General features: G+C 38.1%; 3 protein-coding genes across 3 annotated transcripts in view; 1 reads left to right on the top strand and 2 right to left on the bottom strand.

The window, feature by feature from the left end:
• Nucleotides 1–794: 794 nt before the first annotated feature.
• Nucleotides 795–3,738, bottom strand: LOC134662842 (ubiquitin-conjugating enzyme E2-17 kDa). Its single transcript, XM_063519168.1, has 3 exons — nucleotides 3,467–3,738; nucleotides 2,017–2,302; nucleotides 795–1,103 (listed from the first exon to the last, which is right to left on the bottom strand). The coding sequence occupies exons 1-3, from the start codon at nucleotides 3,508–3,510 to the stop codon at nucleotides 978–980; spliced, it is 456 nt and encodes a 151-aa protein (XP_063375238.1). The 5' UTR covers nucleotides 3,511–3,738; the 3' UTR covers nucleotides 795–977.
• A 2,043-nt stretch (nucleotides 3,739–5,781) lies between these two features.
• The window catches only part of LOC134647331 (protein hook homolog), a 73,567-nt gene continuing 59,069 nt past the window's right edge, over nucleotides 5,782–20,279 (bottom strand). The window contains exons 2-9 of the mRNA XM_063501656.1: nucleotides 7,991–8,086; nucleotides 7,700–7,905; nucleotides 7,352–7,619; nucleotides 7,216–7,275; nucleotides 6,836–6,985; nucleotides 6,476–6,613; nucleotides 6,152–6,250; nucleotides 5,782–5,955 (exon numbers count right to left, since the gene is read on the bottom strand). Of these exons, the coding sequence (XP_063357726.1) occupies nucleotides 5,851–5,955; nucleotides 6,152–6,250; nucleotides 6,476–6,613; nucleotides 6,836–6,985; nucleotides 7,216–7,275; nucleotides 7,352–7,619; nucleotides 7,700–7,905; nucleotides 7,991–7,993 (1,029 nt within the window). The 5' untranslated portion in view covers nucleotides 7,994–8,086 and the 3' untranslated portion in view covers nucleotides 5,782–5,850. The remainder of the gene's footprint in view (nucleotides 5,956–6,151; nucleotides 6,251–6,475; nucleotides 6,614–6,835; nucleotides 6,986–7,215; nucleotides 7,276–7,351; nucleotides 7,620–7,699; nucleotides 7,906–7,990; nucleotides 8,087–20,279) is intronic.
• LOC134663215 (coiled-coil domain-containing protein 174) lies at nucleotides 10,696–19,912 on the top strand. Its single transcript, XM_063519606.1, has 7 exons — nucleotides 10,696–10,823; nucleotides 10,993–11,195; nucleotides 15,586–15,768; nucleotides 17,112–17,250; nucleotides 17,804–17,945; nucleotides 18,273–18,503; nucleotides 19,082–19,912. Exons 1-7 carry the CDS (start codon nucleotides 10,779–10,781, stop codon nucleotides 19,888–19,890), a joined length of 1,752 nt encoding a protein of 583 aa, XP_063375676.1. The 5' UTR covers nucleotides 10,696–10,778; the 3' UTR covers nucleotides 19,891–19,912.

The following is a 20,279-nucleotide window of genomic DNA, read 5'->3' as shown; positions in this document are numbered from 1 at the left end:
CTAATATTACAGATTTTGATGTAATCAAATCATTGACATAGATATCTAGGAACTGGCTTTCCGGCAATAAAAATGAGGCATGACAGGGGCCAGTACAGCGGTGTGAAATCGCTACAACGCGATTGGTTGATGAGTTCGCATCACGCGCGCGATTGGTTGACAAGTTCGCATTACGCGGGCTATTGGTCGCAACTAGTCGCGTTAGACTGCACGATTGGCTGGAATTCGTGGGTAACACCGCTGAACTAGTACGATTTTTAGTGCCCCATTAGCCCGTCCTTAGATATTATACGTCAATGAATCAAATCTTTTTATAGAAGTTGAATTTTAGCAGACAATTGTAAGCAATCTGTTGGTAACTAGTCACATGGAAGTTGCTACAGTCAAACAGTTTGTTATATAGTGATTAAACTTTCTAATTGTATATGTATATGATAACAAACGTAAAGTTTTTAGTTTCAATACATACCAAATCAATGACATGCACAATGTATGTATCTAAACATTAGCAAAATTGTTAGTAGGGCAGCTGGGGATGTTACTTAACATCAAACTTTTTTTAATGGGTTTAGATTGATTAATAATATTATGAGATGTATAAGACAATTAAGGTTGTGAATATTGACCTATGTCATCTCTTATAAAATATCCAGGTGTTTAGGTTACAACTCTTCATAAATTATTTTGAGTACTTACTAATAGACGTAAGTATACATAAACTGAATACATGACAGTGTTCCATATTGTCCATTTGAATAATGCATCATAGCTTGCTATATGATAAAAAAATATGATTGACTTCAATTTTAACTTCTTATTATTATGTAGGTACTAAAAATGTTATTGGTATATGGAAATGGTGTTGTTGATTAATTACTATTAATTTACTTGGTTGTCCCAATGAATGAATGAACGCGAAGGTACGGCCGGCGACGCCGGCGCGGTTGCCGAGCCCCTCTGGTGTTGCCCGCACCCTGCTAATCAATAAACGATTGTTCTACACACGCTTTCACTCGTTTTTCATACTCCCTCCGATTTTCTTTGTATAGTTGCGCTGCCATTGAGTTCGCTGGTGAATTTGGGTTTGGATCACTTAGTAATGACTGAAAAAAAAAGTTAGTAGTTCAATGATGTGTAAATATATGTTTGGATTACGTTAAACAATTATGTTAGATTATGCCATTTATAGTAAACATTTAAAAAATGTGGCTCATAGCTAGCCATTAAAATAGCGGGACTGAATCAGTCATAAAAAAAGGTAAAAAAGTTTTTTAAGTTTTGTATGTACCTACATTTTGGACATTTTTTTTTTAGATTAATACTTAGTTCTAGCGTGAGTTATGGGCTAGGAGCGGAGAGCGAACAGAGAATCCACCTAGCAGGTCGCTGGCAGTGAATGTATTAATAATTTTAATAAAGATTATAAGGACTTCAATAAACATGCAAACCAAGTATAATTAATAATAATAAAAACTATCCAGTTTGTTTACAGGGTGTCCCAGAACTACCACGTCACAGTGACACCGGAGGTAGGTCAACTCAAGCTGGTTAGGTTCCCCTTGAGTTGACCTACCTCCGGTGTCACTGTAACGCGGTAGTTCTTATTGTGGTAGTTCTGGGACACCCTGTATAACAAAAGATAGTGAGGTGCAGTAGAAGCCAACAGGTTAACAATTACAGATTTTTTTAACCAATTTTCCAAAGCTACAGATAATATGATCAATTATATTTATTTATAAGTTCTTAAATCTTAATAAATGATAACAATTACTTGTTAGAAAAATTAAGTTATAAATAAATACTAAAATTAATAAATCACCTACGCATGGTTGAATATTTGGTGATGATTACACTAATATTGGGTTTGTGTTATCAATTAAAATGTTGGAAGATTCATTGAATCTTCCAACATTTGAATTGAATTTCAACCACATGTAACACCTTAAATACGAGAATATATTTTGAGATTGGCATTACCATGAAAAAATAAAATTCTTAGATGACAAATGTACCCACCTGTATAGAGGTTAAGATAGCAGATACATCATATGTTGGGCTCCATCTGTTTTGCAAGATGTCTAAACAAATTCCACCATCAGCATAAACATTTGGATGAAACATTTTGGACACAAACCGAACCGTTGGAGGTTTATTGGGATACTCCTCTGTAAATTCAATGGTCAGTTTGAATGTGCCATCTTCAAACGGAGTGTCGTGGGGACCAAATATCACAGCATTCCAGATCATTATATTGTTATCGGTAGGAGCACCCGACACACCCGTGGGTGGGTCTTCTTGAAGACTGGAATCATGAAATAAAAAAAAATAATTATCTTAACTACAAAAACAACATGAACATGTAAAATGCAATCTAACATTTATTGTTTGATTGTGGCATGAGTTTTTTTACTTAGAAGTGAATGTCTATCCTAAGGGGAACTGTATTTTAAATTCTGTTGAACAATTTTATTACTGCTAGTGAGTTTGCACGGGTTAACATATTATACATAAACCCTCCTCTTAAATCACTATATCTATTAAAAAAAGCGGCATCAAAATCCATTGCGTAGTTTTAAAGATCTAAGCATACATAGGGACAGACAGTAGGAACTGACTTTGTTTTATACTATGTACTTATGTAGTGATGAAAAATAAACAGCAAGTTAAATAATATATGAAGATCATTTACTGGTTAGTTAGGGTATATGAAAGCCAGCCAGACCGATCTATGTTATTGTACAATTTGTCCGTTACAACCTCGCCTAAAATATACCTAATTTGACATTTCTTACACAACAAAATAATAAAAATTTGGTGTTATGTTGGCAAAAAAAAACAACTGAAATTTTCTGCCCCAAGAGTGGCCCTTTCCTATACTCTTAACCGATTTACTACCAACATTACAACTTTACAGTATTTTTGCCACATAATATTTAATAGTTTTCAAATATATCATTAAAATGCATAATCTTATAAGACAGGAAGTTCATGGATATATTTCTAGAAATTATTGTAAAAGAGGATTATGAATTTGTAATCCAAGAATAATGGAGAATTTGTACACAATACAAAAAACCCAGGTTATTTTACTTAAATTATTATTGTGGAACAGACTTTGCCTTTTGGATTCATTCTAATCGAGTTTATGGGTTCTAGAATCCATTTGGATAACCTAGATATTGTAGCAACAAACGACGTAATAGCGTCGTGTGACGTCGGATGCTCTACTTTTAGAGTCAATGACTACTAGTCGCCCTTAACAAAGACACCAAGAACTTGTCCAGATTCGTTTATAGAAGAATTAAATATGTAGAACACAATAGAAATCGATGAAAACGACAGTGATGTAATTTGATGATTCAGCACTACCTGTTTGAGAACTTTACGGAAAGCACTTCACCACAGCGTTAAAAAGGCAAACTAGGTCAAAAAATGTTAAATTGATGTAAAGGCAAAATATACGAACCGTTTAAAATCCCTCATCAGGCGTCTTCTGGCAGGAGTTGACATTACGATTTCACGCACCAATCACACTTTATCACAATGAATAATGTTTCTAAGGGCGTATAATGTTTATAAAACTTCTAATGAAATATATTTTCAGCAATTTACTACCAGTTTGTTCTATACACAAAAGATTCTTTGTTGGTGGTGGCTATTGTGTAAAAATTTTTGTCGTCACGGCCAGTGAGATGGTTGTCAGATGACCATGAAATTAGCAATTGGTTGCGACGCGAGCGAAGATTGCCACAAATGCAAAGTTCCTACTCCAGCAAGTGTTCAAGCAGACTAGTATAGGTCAATAAGAAGGTATAGTTGGTCAAACCAAATTGTTAGTAAATAAGAACAAAAAAGTATACTCATCCTTTTCTTTTGGGTGCTAGTACTAGTGTAAGACAAAGATAGTACGGTTCTCTCTGTCTACGTTTGAAATGAGACAGTCCTTTGACAAACTTTAGGAGTGCGAAGCACCAAGGTCGCGGTGCGGTGCGATAGTGTGTTATAACTAGAGATGCCACGAATATTCGGTATTGCCTACTATTCGGCCGAATATTGCCTAATATTTGGCCGAATGTTGCCTACTATTCGGCCGAATACCGAATATCTGTTGCACCTACTTAAAAAGAAAAATTGCACAATAATAATAATCAAAAACTATGTAGGTATATTTAGAATGTGTTCTTGGAAAGTTGTTAAATACGAACACCCTTTTTTTGAGCATTTGTTGATTAAAAAACATTTTATTTTTATCATGAGTCTGTTTTGATTGCCTCTATCCATTAATGCTGTTCAACAAAAATATATCTTAGCTAGCGTCATCTAACGTTGAGCTTTGTTAGCGATCTGTTTTCATAATAATTGACTCAAAATGTTCGCATGTCATGCCGAATATTCGGTATTCGGTCGAGAGAGGGGCCGAATATTCGGCCAAAACCACTATTCGGGGCATCTCTAGTTATAACTATAATGGCTCCTCTACACCATGGTATAATAATATACTCCGCCTGGTACTCTCTTCCGAGATTCGCGAATGACCTAACTGTCACTTGCCTACGTCATCATGCTGTTTACAGGTTCTCAAACTTTAAAATGTGGGAGAATTTTAACCAACGGTGAAAATTATTTTAACGGCATTAATTTTAAGTTATTCATGTAGAAACATACTAAAATAAAACAAATCTATACTGCCCTTTTCACCCCTACTCTTACAGTTCCGAATAGAACAGCCAACCATTTTCGTAACAAAACATTAATTACCAAGCTTACGACGTGAAAAGTTTGGAAAACACTGCGACTGCTGACACTGAGCGAGAAGGAAATAACAATTAACACGCGTTCGACAAGGATGACGGTCAGGAACGAAATGGCGGATTGTCAAATGTGACAGCGCTATCCTGTGTTGCCAGTAGTGTAAACAAAATTACCCGAACGTCTGAAATTTCTTTCGTGAATCGGAAGATATTGCTAACGAATAATTAAAAATGACGTGTTATTGTAAAATTTAAGATAAAATACAAATAAATGAAAATTATAAAATTATAAAGAAATATTTTAACTTATTAACCATAGATATAACGTATAGGTGAACCAGGATCTATTGAGGGTGCGCCATGTTGCGGAATTTCACTGGAACTAACTTTTTCATACTACACTGAATTGTCACCCTATACATGAGAATAACAGCGCCCTCTTGACAATTATCATATATTACTGGTCAGGCTATACCCATGTAACATGTTATGTTGAAATAAAGTGGCAATGTTATTGTGACGTAGGCAAGTGACATTCTGGGAAGAGAAGACCATGTTTTATTAGACCATGCTCTACACGATGGGCCAGCGCCGGCCACTCCAAGGGACGCAGCCATGCGGTAGAATGAGATAGCAATATCACTTGCTCCCTCTAACGCATAAATGCGTCCCTTGGAATGGCCGGCGCTGGCCCATCGTGTAGAGGAGCCATAATAATTTTGTGCGGTGCGCGGTGGCCAGCTTACACACTATCGATACGTGCGGTAGTCTGTTAGGTACGGCTTTTACTTTACAATACAAGAATCTTTCTTCAGAAATAAAATATTACGAGCGATTTTAAGGAAACAATTGAATTTTAATCTTAATTCCATTTCAAGTATTACGAAGAAGGAACAAAACAATCAATATTCTAGGAACGAATCAACCAAATGTCAGGGGTCCTGCACCTGCAACTTTGGTTCAGGTTTTAATGAGTATTAATTTGGTTAAAATATAAAGATTAAACACTGAACATATTATAAAACAAAATATTGATCAAAAAACCCTAATTAATCTAACTTAGAGTTCGTTGAGTTATCCAGAAATTGTATGTAATTATTTATTCGGTCGGCTTCAATTTCTTGGTTTTGTTGTCCTGCCGCTTGTTTTTGAATATGAAGCGTTTGTTCTTTGCTTCTTTCAATTGAGACAGAGATATTATTTCCTGACAAAAAAAACACTTATAAATATCATTAAATTTACACCAGTATGGATACATTTTTTTGCAGCTGAGAATTAGATTTACCGTCACAGTTTCTAAAAACAATACACTCCTTTTTTGGGTACTCGTGTATAAACCTGAAAATATTAAGCCATGTGTGGGATAAACGGTAAAAAAATAATAAAAACAATGTGCTCACATCAAAAGCTCCCGAGCCAGAAGCGCGTCGTTTAAAGCTCAAGGGCGAGACCCTCTCACCACGCATCATAGCATCAAAATGACGATTTATTTGCGCTGGCTGTAACAGTAAATAAGACACATTTTTTTTATACCACGTCGGTGGCAAACGAGCATACGACCCAACTGGTAAGCAGACATCGTGCAGCCTATGGATGCATGCAATATTTCCAAAGGTGTTACATGCGCGTTGCTGATCCTGAACACATACCAATTAATCGGTAATGGTTCAAAATTTTATGTTAAATTTATTAAATGTAATGTATAACGTTTATTTTTAGCTTACGTCAGCCATTAGGTCGGTTTCCATGTCGCTGTCGCTAAAAAAATTATAGACTACGCTGTCTAGCTTCTTAGATTGTTCTTTCGGCGCTGAAGACTCTGATGGCTTCTGGATTCTCTTCAGAGCAGGGGTGCCAACTCTCTGTTAACCCAACAAATTAAGTGGCCTAGAGTTAGAGTAAGTTGGCAGCGATTTTGTAGCCTAGGCTGTGTGAATGTTATTTTAAACGTCATACTTCTATGAAATTATGACGTTCAAAATCGCTGCCAACTTAGCTCGGTCTAAACTCTACTATTCAATAAAAAGAATGCGACATCAAGCCTGTTTATAAATAAAAAAATATATTATTATGTTATTCTAAACCTTAATTCGTGGTGGTGGCTTCATAATTGCTGCATTATCATCTAATTCAGCGGAATGGCGCGTCGACTGCGATGCAGAGCGTCCTGTTACTTCTTTTTCGATATTATCTATTGTATTCTGCATACTTTTTAACCTTTCTTGCAGTCGATCCTGTCAGTAACAAGAAAAACAATTCATGATTTTGACACGTATGCATTGTAGTTGTTACATGTACAGTCGCCATCAGATATATCGGAGCATTCACGGCGCTCACAAATATCTGAACACGCCTCAGGCGTTAGAGTGCGTGGCGAATTTATCAATGAATTCATTCATAGTTTCTCCATGCAATTTCTTAGCTCACTGTACATTACCAGTAACTAAACGTTGAGAAAGTATACCTTTTCCTTACGGGTCTCCAAAATTATGGACATTTGTTTCGATAGCTCGATTTCTCTTTCCTGGAAGTGAAAGGAAATATTGTTATATTGAGCCAAAATTAATGAAATACAACTTAAAAAACCGTATTCAAGATACTTTAGCAGCAATCTCCATTTGTTCTAATTTCTTCGTCAAGGTATTTTCCTTCTCTTTTGTAATATTCCTGTCAGTTTCCATATCCTTCTTCATTTTCTCGATATTGTTTTCTAATTTAGTTGTAGCATCGGTACCATTCTTTAGATCAGACATGAGCTTATTGATAGTAGATGCTTTACCATCCAACTCTTTGTCTTTCTCTTCAATAAGTTTTACTTTGGTTTCCAGAATGACACTAAACTCTTCGATTTTGTTCGCGTTATCGGATCTGAAAACAATTTCAACTTTTAGAAACTATAGTACTGTAGCCACAGCATATGTAGGTACTTAAATAATAAACTGTTTCACTTATTGTTCTCCAGGGTAGTTTCCATTTCAGATATCTTAGCTTGTGAGTCTTGGATAGTTAAAGTCAATTCCTCAATTTTAACGGATCTCAATTCTAATTCTTGGGTAGCATTGTTGAGTTCAACGACAATCTCAGATTTCTGCTCTTCCAGGGCCAAAACCTGATCTTTCAAGTTTTGTTGTTCGATCAACGATTGTTCTAAAAGCTAGAAATAAAACAATTGAGATAATTCATACAGAACACTATTAATGTACTTCGAAATATGAATATTTTATTGTAATAATATATACCATTTTTTTCTCGTCAATCTCATTTTTTAATTCTTCTGTTTTCTCATTTAGCGCTTCAATATTTTTCACCAGATTACTACACTCCAAATTGGATTCCTGTGGGATATTTAATGTTATTTGATTACATATTATCAACGTAATAATAGTTTAAATTTAACGGTACTAGCAGCTCGGTACTAGCAACTATAGCCTAAAGTTACCTTGCTGACGCTGGCGGAGTTATAGATAAACAATCATCTCAAATAGCGACTTAATTAGCAATATCAAAGCTAGAATATTTAATTTACAATTAGTATCGTTGTAATTTAAATTTTCTAGGTTTGCTTTACAACTACACATTTGGCAACATTACTTTATGTTAAGTTTAACTGCTAATTAAAAATAAGAAATTTATATTTGCCTGTAGCTTTGTTTCCAAGTTTTTAATTTTTTCAGAGCTGGATATTTGTTCCTCTTCCAAAGTCAAAATTTTCTCTTGTAGTTTATTATTCTGATCACAAATCGACTGAGTAAATTGTTCCTGATTCTGGAGCGCTTTCTTTAGAGATTCGTTTGCTGCTGCACATTCATTCAGTCTAAAACAATTTGATCAAAATTTATTTTAGATACACTTTAAATAAATGCCATATACTAAGAAAAAGTGACCAAGGCCTCCAGTGCCCCAGGCTGGATTCGAACCAGCGTCCTCTGCTATCGCGGCAGGTGCCTGTGCCATTCGGTCACTGGGCCACAGCGGCATAGGTCGAATTTTTCCAAGTATATGCACTTCTTACTGAAGGCTTATGGCGCCCCCTGGCCACCTCTAAGGTAGAACAGTATGGTTCAACCTTCTAACTGAATCATTACAATCTATTAATATGTCAACATAGCAAGGTAAAATAAACGTTTATAAAAATGCATTAATTGTACACAAACTTACACTTTTTCTTGTTGAGAGTTAACGTTCTTCATCTCCGTAATATGATTATTGCATTCAAGAATGCATTTTTTCATATCTGATTGTAAGCTAGCGATGTTATCATCTTTCTGAAAATTGTAAATATTTTATACTTTTACCAGCTTTCACCTTTGTAACGAATAAGTACCTAAATTTTGTGTGTATTTACTATTTACCTTTTCTAGTTCACGTTTAGTATGATCCAGCTTCCTGCTCAAGTCATTCAAAGCTACGAACAGTTCGTCTTTTTGGTAAAGAGCAGTGGCAAGTTTAGTTCGAGCGTCATTCAACTCTGAATCTAGATGCTGTTTCGATGACGTAAATACTTGGGACATTTGCTCCTTGTGGTCAGCAAGAAGTTTTACTACAAAGTGAATACAATATTAAAACAATAATGGAATTTATATTCATCAAATGTGACAAAATTATGTAAGTGCTTTCATTTATTAAAGGGACTAATTTTCAAACTGTTTTATAAAACAGCTAAGAACTTAAGCGATTTTTTTAGTGGCAGAAAATATATCAATAGTTTTCAATGTTATCAAATAGTTATCAAGTTGACATATTAACTATTAAACTATAATCGATACAACGGGATTCAAAATGTGCTGGTTACAAGTAACGCAACTAATTAAAGGCAAAGTAATGCGTTTTACTAACCTTTCTCTTGTAAATTATTAATAATCTGCAAGTTCTTCTCTTCAGACTGGGTTTGCATGTCTTTAATTTCTCTAACAAGCTGGCCGGATTTGTTATAAGCCTCCGCTAGCGTTGCTTGGTCAATCTTGCAACGAGACACGCTCGCTTTAAGCCGTTCGCTGTATTCTTCTAGGACATCGCAGATCTCACGAGTACTGCTCAACCTACAAAAAATAATATTATATGCAATGTGCCCCAATTATTAACTTTTTGTGTCAAAACAGGTTGTCAATCCCTGAAGTTTTAAAGTCACGAAAAAATTAAGCAGTGAAATTATTGAAACAAAACTTACTTGTTCAATGTTTCAGGCCGCAGTCTGAGTTCGTCTTGGTATTGACCCGAAATGGCTTCGTGCTGCATTTGCACCTCAACCATGTTCTGTTGGAGACGCTCATGGTTGTGTTCGAGTTGATGAAGTTTTTCTTTCAAATCCCAGTATGCTGTATCTTGCGCAACCTTTTAATAAAAACAATTAGATAATAGTCAGTATTAGTTAAATAGTCATAGCAAAATATAATGGAAAATAGTACTAAAGTTACCTACTAAAGTTGTTGAATAAAAGTTTAGTATCCACATACCTTAAGCTTAATAATATTAGCAGTCTCCTTGTTAACTTTCTCGCGTAACTTTTCTGCTTCAGCGTTAATCCGTTTTCGATAAGATACTTTTTCAATATCGGCGATATTCATGGTGATTTATTTAAATATGTATTGCAAAATAAAACTTTCTTATTCAGAGCGAGTAAAAATATGGCGATGGCGGGAAGAATTATGTTTTCTTTTTAATTTACTTCAGACCATTTCAGACTATGTGCGTGAATCGCGGGCGAACCGCGAACGCGAGCGAGGAGTCGATTTCGCTGTCTGCAAAAATCGACTCCACACTCGCGTTCGCGGCTTCGCTCGCTATTCACGCGCATAGTCTGGAGGGGGCTTTAGAACCATTTCATCTCTATTTTATTGTACCTCTATGAATCTATAATGGAATCTATATTGTGCCGTGGCAACATTAAACGCTACTGTCAGACTTTGTGCCGTCGTGCCGTCATCTGATGATTAAATTAAAATATTTAATTATTTATTTCTAATCGTGATTGCGAAATGTTCACATAATATAAGTATTTATTTTCTTGAAAAAATTAGTCGATTAATTATGAATGACAGGGGATCAAAAAAGATCTCTTTCAATAAGTCTTCGGTAAGTGGATTCGTAATTTGTTTTTACTAAACAAATCGCTAAAGCTGTTTCTATGATGTTAGCATGTTGTTTTTATGTATTAACACAAAATAGAATCCATTAAGGTAAACCAGAAACTGATAAATGATAAATATCGGTTACGTCTACTATTATTACCTTATTGTTTCAGTTATTGAGTTTGAAGGCAGAATTATTAAAGAAACAGGAAGAGGTACATGAGAAAAAACATTTGCCACAGCATAGAGTTGAAAACTATAAACCTCCAGTTGCGAAAACTAGCAGCAGAAATGATAAACACCAGGAGAAAAGGACCTTTAAGGACAGTCTTAAAGCAGTTGACACTGAAGAACTTGAAGCGTGTAGAAAAGCTAAGTATGTTAAATGTTAATATTGGGGTCCCTTAAAATTAAAACCGTTAACTTTTCAGGATTTTCGTAAGGTTATCCTATAGATAGGTTTGGTTAGGTTTACATGTCGAGCGTTTTTAGGGTTCCGTACCCAAAGGGTAAAAACGGGACCCTATTACTAAGACTCCGCAGTCCGTCCGTCCGTCCGTCCGTCCGTCTGTCTGTCACCAGGCTGTATCTCACGAACCGTGATAGCTAGACAGTTGAAATTTTCACAGATGATGTATTTCTGTTGCCGCTATGACAACAAATACTAAAAACAGAATAAAATAAAGATTTAAGTGGGCTCCCATACAACAAATGTGATTTTTGACCGAAGTTAAGCAACGTCGGGCGGGGTCAGTACTTGGATGGGTGACCGTTTTTTTGCTTGTTTTGCTCTATTTTTTGTTGATGGTGCGGAACCCTCCGTGCGCGAGTCCGACTCGCACTTGGCCGGTTTTTTTGACTTAAGTGGAGCCCAGACGAAACAATTTTTTGCCAATCTGATGAAATTGACTGATCGAATCAGGCCGTGCGGACGCAAACGCCAATTGGTTCCCCGATCAAATCAGCAGGTGCGGACACAAAAATGCCAATTTTCGAAGTTAGTATCTATGGAATGCAAATTGGTGATTAAATTGTGTATGTGTGGACACTAGATGAGATTGGCGCCAATTATATTGCTGATCAAATCGGTCGATTTGCCCAGCTCGTCTGGCTTTAAAAATTAAAATACGTGAATGACCCGTCTTTAATATATTTAATAGGTTAGGTTTGTTTTTTGGCAATCTTGAAAAGTTACAAGTTTCTGAACCCAATAAATTATGACTAACAAAAATGCGGTCAAACAATACATTATGACTTAAAACTTTTTGGAAAACAATCATCAATTTATTTTGAAGTAGCTCTTCATTATCCCCATATGGTTAGTCATGGATCCATGCATAAGAATTAACACTTAATTTTTTTAGTTATTAAAGTCACGAATTTTGACAGACATGTTAAATATGCCTACAATTTATATGACAAGGTAGTTTCCTGAAAACATCATCGCCAAATCAGCTAATCTATATAGTACTAAATGTTTTGATTACTTAACAAACCCACTGTGGCAGTTATGTGTCAAAGATGCATGTAAAGGATACTTATCTATGATTTCTATTATTTGCCACAGTGTGGGTGTTAGAGGTTGCAAGGATGCACGACACTTTATTTAGGAAAATTAGGATTCACTTTCAACATGTCTGTCGGTAAGCATGGGTCTTATTGTGTTATTTATACGTCATAATTTCATAGAAGTATGAATAACACTTGCACTGCGTGTGCTGCCAAAATCTCTGCAGACTTTTCTTGTTCTAACTCGAATAACTTGTGATAATGTAATTAGTGAGTTTCGATTGTCACCTGATAATATTAAGCCGCGTCTCGATATTGCGCGGCCGCGCGAGCAATGTTCGACCGCGGCAAACCTGTATTAGCTGATTTAGACTCTCGCGTGAGCCACGAGACGAGCCGCGAGTCGCGCCACGAGACGCGAGTCCACCGCTTACACTCGCGTTCGGCTTGTCATTCGGTTATAAACCTTATGCCGTGCCGTTAGTGTTTAAATTATATTAGCTCGACGAGCTTGCGAGCCACGAGACGAGCCGCGAGCCCACCGCTTACACTCGCGTCTCGTGGCGCGGCTCGCGGCTCGTCTCGTGGCTCGCGCGAGAGTTTAAACCGGCTATATTTTGGCTCGCGAGCCAAGTTCGGCGCCATCTTGAACTATAGCGCGGCGGCCTCGCGCGGCAGGCGATCCGACGAATCCGACGATCGACCAGTTTGTACTCGGGAACCATGGACGTACGTCGTCGTGCAGCTGCCGCTTTTATAATTATTTATCATATTATTCACAAGAAACCTAAACGGAAAGTTCTATGGTGGATGAAAAAGATGTTTATGAATAGAATACTACATTGTAACGTGCTGTTTTAAAGGGGTATATGAAATGGTAAAGCTCCGGCTTGTTCAAGAAAGCTACAGCACGTTAGCACAGTAAAACAAATGAAATTAAACAGTAAAAATGTGGTGTCTAAAAAATGCTTGCTGGGGAACCTAATTTGGAGTTAAATGGTGAACAAAAATTATATTTAAGAACTTTATTTATAACTAAAGAAATTTTCCTGCCTATGGAAGTTTGTGTTTAGGTCTAAACCCGGGACTTCTGTGTGTAACTCTAGTTTGTTGTTATACTAATGTGACACCTATTTAATGAACTTAGCTCAGTGGAAAGCTGGGCCGCTTGAGAGGTCCAGAATAAAGCTTCACACAGAATTCCACTTATCTAAAGAAATTAAATTTATTTTAATACTATGTATGTACCAGGATTTCCAAATGTCTTTTATGCTACTTCAATGGTTGCTCATGATCTTAAACTGACTCAAAAATTGCAGCTGGCGCTGATGCCCTTTAAAATTAAAACATGGAATAAACCGACCTCAAGGTGAAGACCTTCCTCTGAAACTGCGGGGTGACAGGCTGGTTTCCCCGTGAAGGCTAGATGCTGAGCGGAGGCGTGGAGCTCAGGATCGCGCACGTGGTATCAAGATGACGTGGCAGAGGCAGACTGCGTGTTCAAATTCCTCGAACCAGGAGGACTCCAAAACTATGCTCTAATTTCTCTAAACTTCTAAGTTGAATTTTCAAAATTGGTGAAATTCTGAAATGTGGTGAATTTCTGAAATATCGTGAATTTCTGAAATATCGTGAATTTCTGAAATATCGTGAATTTCTGAAATATCCCGGCTCCTGTAAACCGAGAAATGAATATATTAGCCGACGCCCTTTTGGCCGCTAGAGAAGAAATGAAACAATTGGAAATTTAGCTCACCGCACTGAAAGCTGCTATGACTTCTGGCGGAGCGCTCCCTTCCCTCGAGCAGGTTCCCTGCAAAGAACCAAAACCTGGTTAAGAACTAACCCACAACGTTTCGCGCCATTGTGGAGTTGATCACAACTAAATTTCATCTGTACTCACTCAGTGCCCTCAGTGGAGTAACCGAAGGACTCAAACTGCTTCAGCCTTTCCGACCACCATGGTGAATATGTGGTCCTCCAACAAATATCGCTCATGCGAGCGAGTGTCCCCAGAGGGGATCTCAAATCCAGTGTGCATGTCATCTTGAAATGACCTCCTCATATGTAGAGGTCAGAGGACCTACACAAAAGTGGGGTTGTAATCCCCTGAAGACACAAATCCTTCGAAAATTCTTACTGATTTATTTAGACAACTCACTCTTGAGCCTAAGAAATATATTTTGTCATTTAATCTAAAAACGTTTCATTTCAGAGTCCTTTTAGGAGACTGAAGTTCCTGTGTATTGTTTTATATCTAAATTCTCGTTTGCCTAAAAAATCATACCTAAATCATACAAAGTTTTCCTGGACTGGAGTGACAACATAAATATCTAAAGTTTTGATTATTTTTACTTATATGACAACCCCGATACAGATAAACATCAAGAGGTGCATCTGAATGCAACAGATTATGCATAGAAGTGCAACCAATCTATTTTGTTTAAGACATTGTTAAAATCGTTGAAATAAAGGGTATTTTACTATTATTTATGAATCATACCAAAACTAGTTAATTAAAATTTAGGAAAATATACTACGTTACAACATGGTGGTGTGAGACTTATGGAAGACATGAGATATGAAGTTGATGTTACATTATAAAATTTCACAAGAATGACATCAGAAGATTACGAACTTTTAAAAGCATTAATTCCATGCATCACTTCTTAATGATCTGTTGCGATAATCACTACATTTACTATTCCATAGAAACTGTTTAGTTCCGTATAATTTAATTAAAGTACGACACTTTTCATTATCCATGTCTGCCGCCGCGCTCGCGAGCCAACTGAAATATGTACACATCCGTCCCAACTGCGCGCGAGCATTCCTTTGCCGCGCGCCGAAACACCGACAATGAATGGTTCGTCGCGAGCCGCGTTGGAGCGAGCGAATGATCTAGTTGATTTAGACTCTCGCGCGAGCCACGAGACGAGCCGCGAGCCGAGCCACGAGACGAGAGTGTAAGCGGTGGGCTCGCGGCTCGTCTCGTGGCTCGCAAGCTCGTCGAGCTAATATAATTTAAACACTAACGGCACGGCATAAGGTTTATAACCGAATGACAAGCCGAACGCGAGTGTAAACGGTGGACTCGCGTCTCGTGCAATATGGAGACGGGGCTTTAAGTTGGCTGTAAAACAGCTGTATACTGGTTTATTCTAAGAGGTGAAGTTGTTTGATTAGTCCTAAGAGGTGGGTATTTTTAATGTTGTGTTTAATGTATTATTTCTAATTATATTATGTATTTCCGTCAGACAGGCGTTAGAAAAAAAGGCAGAGTTGTATGAGCACCTGGCAGACAGTTCTGGCAATTCAGAGTTGAGTGGTAGATTTCTGGTGGACTTCCAGTCCAAAAAGCTGCAGGAGGCGGAACAAGAGCCCAGTCTACCACCCGAGAATGATGTGTATCAGAGTGTTGATGATGATGACAATGAATGGTAAGTTACAGGTTACAGTATCTTTACTTGAAAAGTTTATGCAATAATCCTCTATCTAAGACTTCAAAGACATGTTTTTTTTATGATATAGGAGGCATACGAGCAGACGAAACACCTGATGGTAAGCGGTTACCGTCACCCATGGACACCCGCAACACCCGAGGGGTTGTAAGTGTGCTACATTTAAGATGGTAGTACGCTTTTTAGGGTTCCGTAGCCAAATGGCAAAAAACGGAACCCTTATAGATTCGTCATGTCTGTCTGTCTGTCTGTCTGTCTGTCTGTCCGTCTGTCCGTCTGTCTGTCCGTCCGTATGTCACAGCCACTTTTCTCCGAAACTATAAGAACTATACTGTTGAAACTTGGTAAGTAGATGTATTCTGTGAACCGCATTAAGATTTTCACACAAAAATAGAAAAAAAAAACAATAATTTTTTGGGGTTCCCCATACTTCGAACTGAAACTCAAAAATTTTTTTTTCATCAAACCCATACGTGTGGGGTATCTATGGATAGGTCTTCAAAAATGATATTGAGGTTTCTAATATCATTTTTTTCTAAACTGAATAGTTTGCACGAGAGACACTTCCAAAGTGGTAAAATGTGTGTCCCCCCCTGTAACTTCTAAAATAAGAGAATGATAAAACTAAAAAAAATATACGATGTACATTACCATGTAAACTTCCACCGAAAATTGGTTTGAATGAGATCTAGTAAGTAGTTTGTTTTAATACGCCATAAATCGCCTAAATACGGAACCCTTCATGGGCGAGTCCGACTCGCACTTGGCCGCTTTTTTCTTGAAGGTCGCATCGAAATACCGCATCCGACAGTTCATTCCATAGTTTGGCTGTGCGAGGCAGAAAGTTTCTGGAGAAAAGCACAGTTGAGGGCTGCCAACCATTTAAGTGACGAAGATGGAAATGTTGTAAATTGCCGTTTATTGGGCGCCATTTATTTATTATACCTACGAAAAACTATTACGGGTGAAGGACATCGACCATTGTCATGTTTATCAAAAGCTTGTAACTTGTAATACAAGTGGAAGTCCTTTTCTAACAAAAGCTGTCAAAAAGGGACTTCCACTTGCTTGTATTACAAGTTACAAGTTTTTGATAAACAGGGCACAGGTCTTATTTTTATCACAAGGGAGGGGAGGGAGTCTTGCTTGATAGTTCTTACGTAACATCATAAAAATGCATAAAGTCCCGGATGAAGATTTACAGAGCCTTACAGCGCTATCTCGTTTAGCTGTCAAATTCGAACGAAATTGTCTTAGACTTTACACACAATCAGCCAGCCAGTAGGTACCTTGCATGTAATAGATGTGCATGTGGTTTACAGGACCGAATTCACAGACTGCCTGGGTAGAACGCGCAAGTGTCACAAGTCCGACCTGGAGCTGTACGTCCAACGCGACCAGCAACTCATGCGCGCGATGGCCGGGGAACAGGAGGCCACGAGGGATGAAACGCCTCAGAATGTATGTCATACTAATGTAACGTAATTAATGTTCAAATAGTAAGACGGGTACTTACTAACAATATTTTTTAAATGGTTTACGCAAATGTAGATAATCATGTTTTTTTTACTCTTAACTTACTGGTTGTGGTTTGTAAAGAGCCACGAGTTGCACCTCACGTCCTGATTTTTTAAAACGTGTTAACTTATATTTTACAAAAGTCTCATTTAGCATTTTTTCTTCACATCACCTATTCGGAAAAGGGCTCTTTCTTCCCTGCTTTCTCCTGCTTGATCAAAGTGTTTGAAACATAATAATTTCCTCACAGATGGCGTCAAAAGCAGTATGTGTCACTGGGTAGCAAAATTATTTTCGCCTTGGGCGTTAACACTTGAATCCCTCACTAGGCTCAGGATTATATTTTGGGAAGGGAATCAGCTCAGGATTATTTTATAGACACCTTCGTTCAGATTCAATGTACGCCCTTGCAGTAAATACGTCATTTTGCTCGCTTGTGACAATCTACTATTAGGTTTGCTTAAACTAAATTAATAATCCACTTATTGTATTGCAGGAAGCTCCTCGAGTTGAGAAACCTCTTTTGGTGCAAAAAACGAATGACTATTTGCAGTCCTTGCGTGAAAAATGGGACCAGAAGGAACGAGAACTACTCGCCAAAGACAAGGACATACATTATCAAGACTTGCTCTTCGATGGTTTGTATTACAATAATTTGAAGTTGAAAGAATATTATTCACGGTATAGATGACTAACAGACATTTGATTCAGTAAACATGTTAATCAGATTTGAATCGACTTAGATTTCATCGTGTGGTATATTTTCTATTTTAATGCATATTCGCATGAGACTTTATTTACTAAAAAGTTAGGCTAAAAGTTAAAACAAGTGCAGGAGGTGAGTACTACACCGCCATCTACTTACGTTTTTCTTTTGTTACCAATTCGAGTCACTCGAACCTTCATACTTAATCGCTCCCTTCTAAAACGGCATCACTATTTTGACACTCGTACACTGGTTACAGAGGCCCGCATCCACGGCGTCGGCTACTTCTCGTTCAGCACCGACGAGGCGGAGCGGCGCAAGCAGATGGAGGCGCTGAAGGCGGAGCGCGCGGAGACGCTGGCGGCGCAGCAGGAGGCGGCGCGGCGGCGCGCGCGGCGCGACGCGCTGCTGGCCGCGCGCGTGGCCGCCGCCAGGGCCCGCCAGCGCGCCCGGGCCGGCCTGCCGCCCGCGCCCCAGGAACCCAACAAAGGTGACTACCCATTTGTAGCGTCTAGCCACAGTACACTAAGAACAGTAGTGAATCTAAGGCCGTTCGGTAAGTTATTTACCTACTCTTGTGTTGGCGCTTAGGGTTGTCACTTTTATTTTTAGTTAAATATTATTTGCGTATTATGAGTAGCACTAGGTTTCTATTCATATAATATAATGAAATGTTCTATCAATTCATAAATGAGGTATAAATTAAGGCCGGTAAGAGCAGGCAAATGCGAGCGTACTCGAATGCGCGCGATCACAGTCGCGGTACGGCCCACACTGCCGCCACCGTATTCCCCCGTATATTTTGCGAATGTGTGCGTGGCAGCGCGTGCGTACACGGCGCCCGGCGCGCACGCACACATTCAATCCGGCAGCGGCACATTTCTATGAAGATTCACTACTGTTCTTGTACTGTGGTCTAGCGCGTATGCCGAGGCTATCTTCGTAACGATACTATTAACCGGGTGTCGACAGTGCTGAATGTGTGAGTTTGACGACGCTGATTTTCATCCAAAAAGCTGTTATTTCATATCGACTGTTTATTAATTCGTGCTTTTTGATTATTTACAGAGGATGAAAAAGACTTCACGACATGTCTGTTAGAATTTTTGACGCAACAAAAGGATGAAGCTGAAGCCGCTGCGAAAGAAAAAGAGAAGAAACTTAAAGAAGAACAAGAGAAAGAGAGACAGAAGTTGCGAGAGGCTTACGTCAGAGAATGGGACATTGGAAAAGACGGTGTTGAAGGAAAACTCAAGAAATTCAGGGAAATGACGCAAGAAGAGTATGTTGAGCAGCAAAGAGCTAAAAGGATAGACGAATTCGCTCCCGTACAAGGCTCTAGTAGAGACGAGGCAAACTATTTCTTTGATGATAAAGGTAACATGGTATCTTCTGATAGGTCTCCGTCTTCCAGGAATTCACGGTCAGATGAAAGGTCCAAAGTAAAAACTCCCCCGCCACCCACGTGGTCAGATGTAAGACCCATAGAAAATGCTTCCCCACCTCCTATTATAAGCGATTTAGAACCTGAACAAAAAGGTTTATATTTTACGAGCAAAAAATCTAAACCTAAATGTAATGTGCAGTATAAGAACTTTGTAAAAACTAGTGAACCAACTCCTATACAAAATGAAATTAGTGACGAAGAAGTTGATGAACGACAGAAAGACACGGAGAAAAGAAGACACGATTCCAGCCATGCGCAAATAGCTCCGCCTCCAACATATGATTACTATGGACCTGTGCCTAAAAAAACTAAGAATCACAAACCATTCGAATCGGATATCAGAGAAGCATATGCTCAGGGATCCAAAAGCTTGGAACCTAAATCAAGCAGAGAACGTATACCTCCCAATTACGACTTCACATTTGATTAATTTGATAATAAAAAATACGAATGTAAGTAAAGTGCAAGTTTTATTTCATAGCAGTATTGAAATAGTTTACTGTACCATAGAGAAATATAGTAAGACAAGAGTGCTCACTCCATACATCAGTTAGACTATTAATTTCAGTGTCTACATCTGGCATCGAGTAGCGGAACTATCAGTATTGTTACTTGACAATAGATGTAGCACCGACCGGAAAGTCTTATCTCAACAGCATAAGACTTTCCGGTCGGTTTTATTTATTTAATCGTATGGCATATTGTCAGTCGTTTATAGGCTTATGGTTAAACCCTGCATCCATTGGATAACGTCGCCGTCAAGGGTGAACAAGTCTGCTGGATCTCCGTCGTATTTACGTAGCGCGCAGTCTCGAATGG

The sequence above is a fragment of the Cydia amplana genome, chromosome 1, assembly GCF_948474715.1.
Source record: "Cydia amplana chromosome 1, ilCydAmpl1.1, whole genome shotgun sequence".
Classification (NCBI taxonomy): domain Eukaryota; kingdom Metazoa; phylum Arthropoda; class Insecta; order Lepidoptera; family Tortricidae; genus Cydia; species Cydia amplana.
The sequence above is the reverse complement of the archived record's forward strand: the minus strand, read 5'-3'. Positions and strand labels throughout refer to the sequence as shown.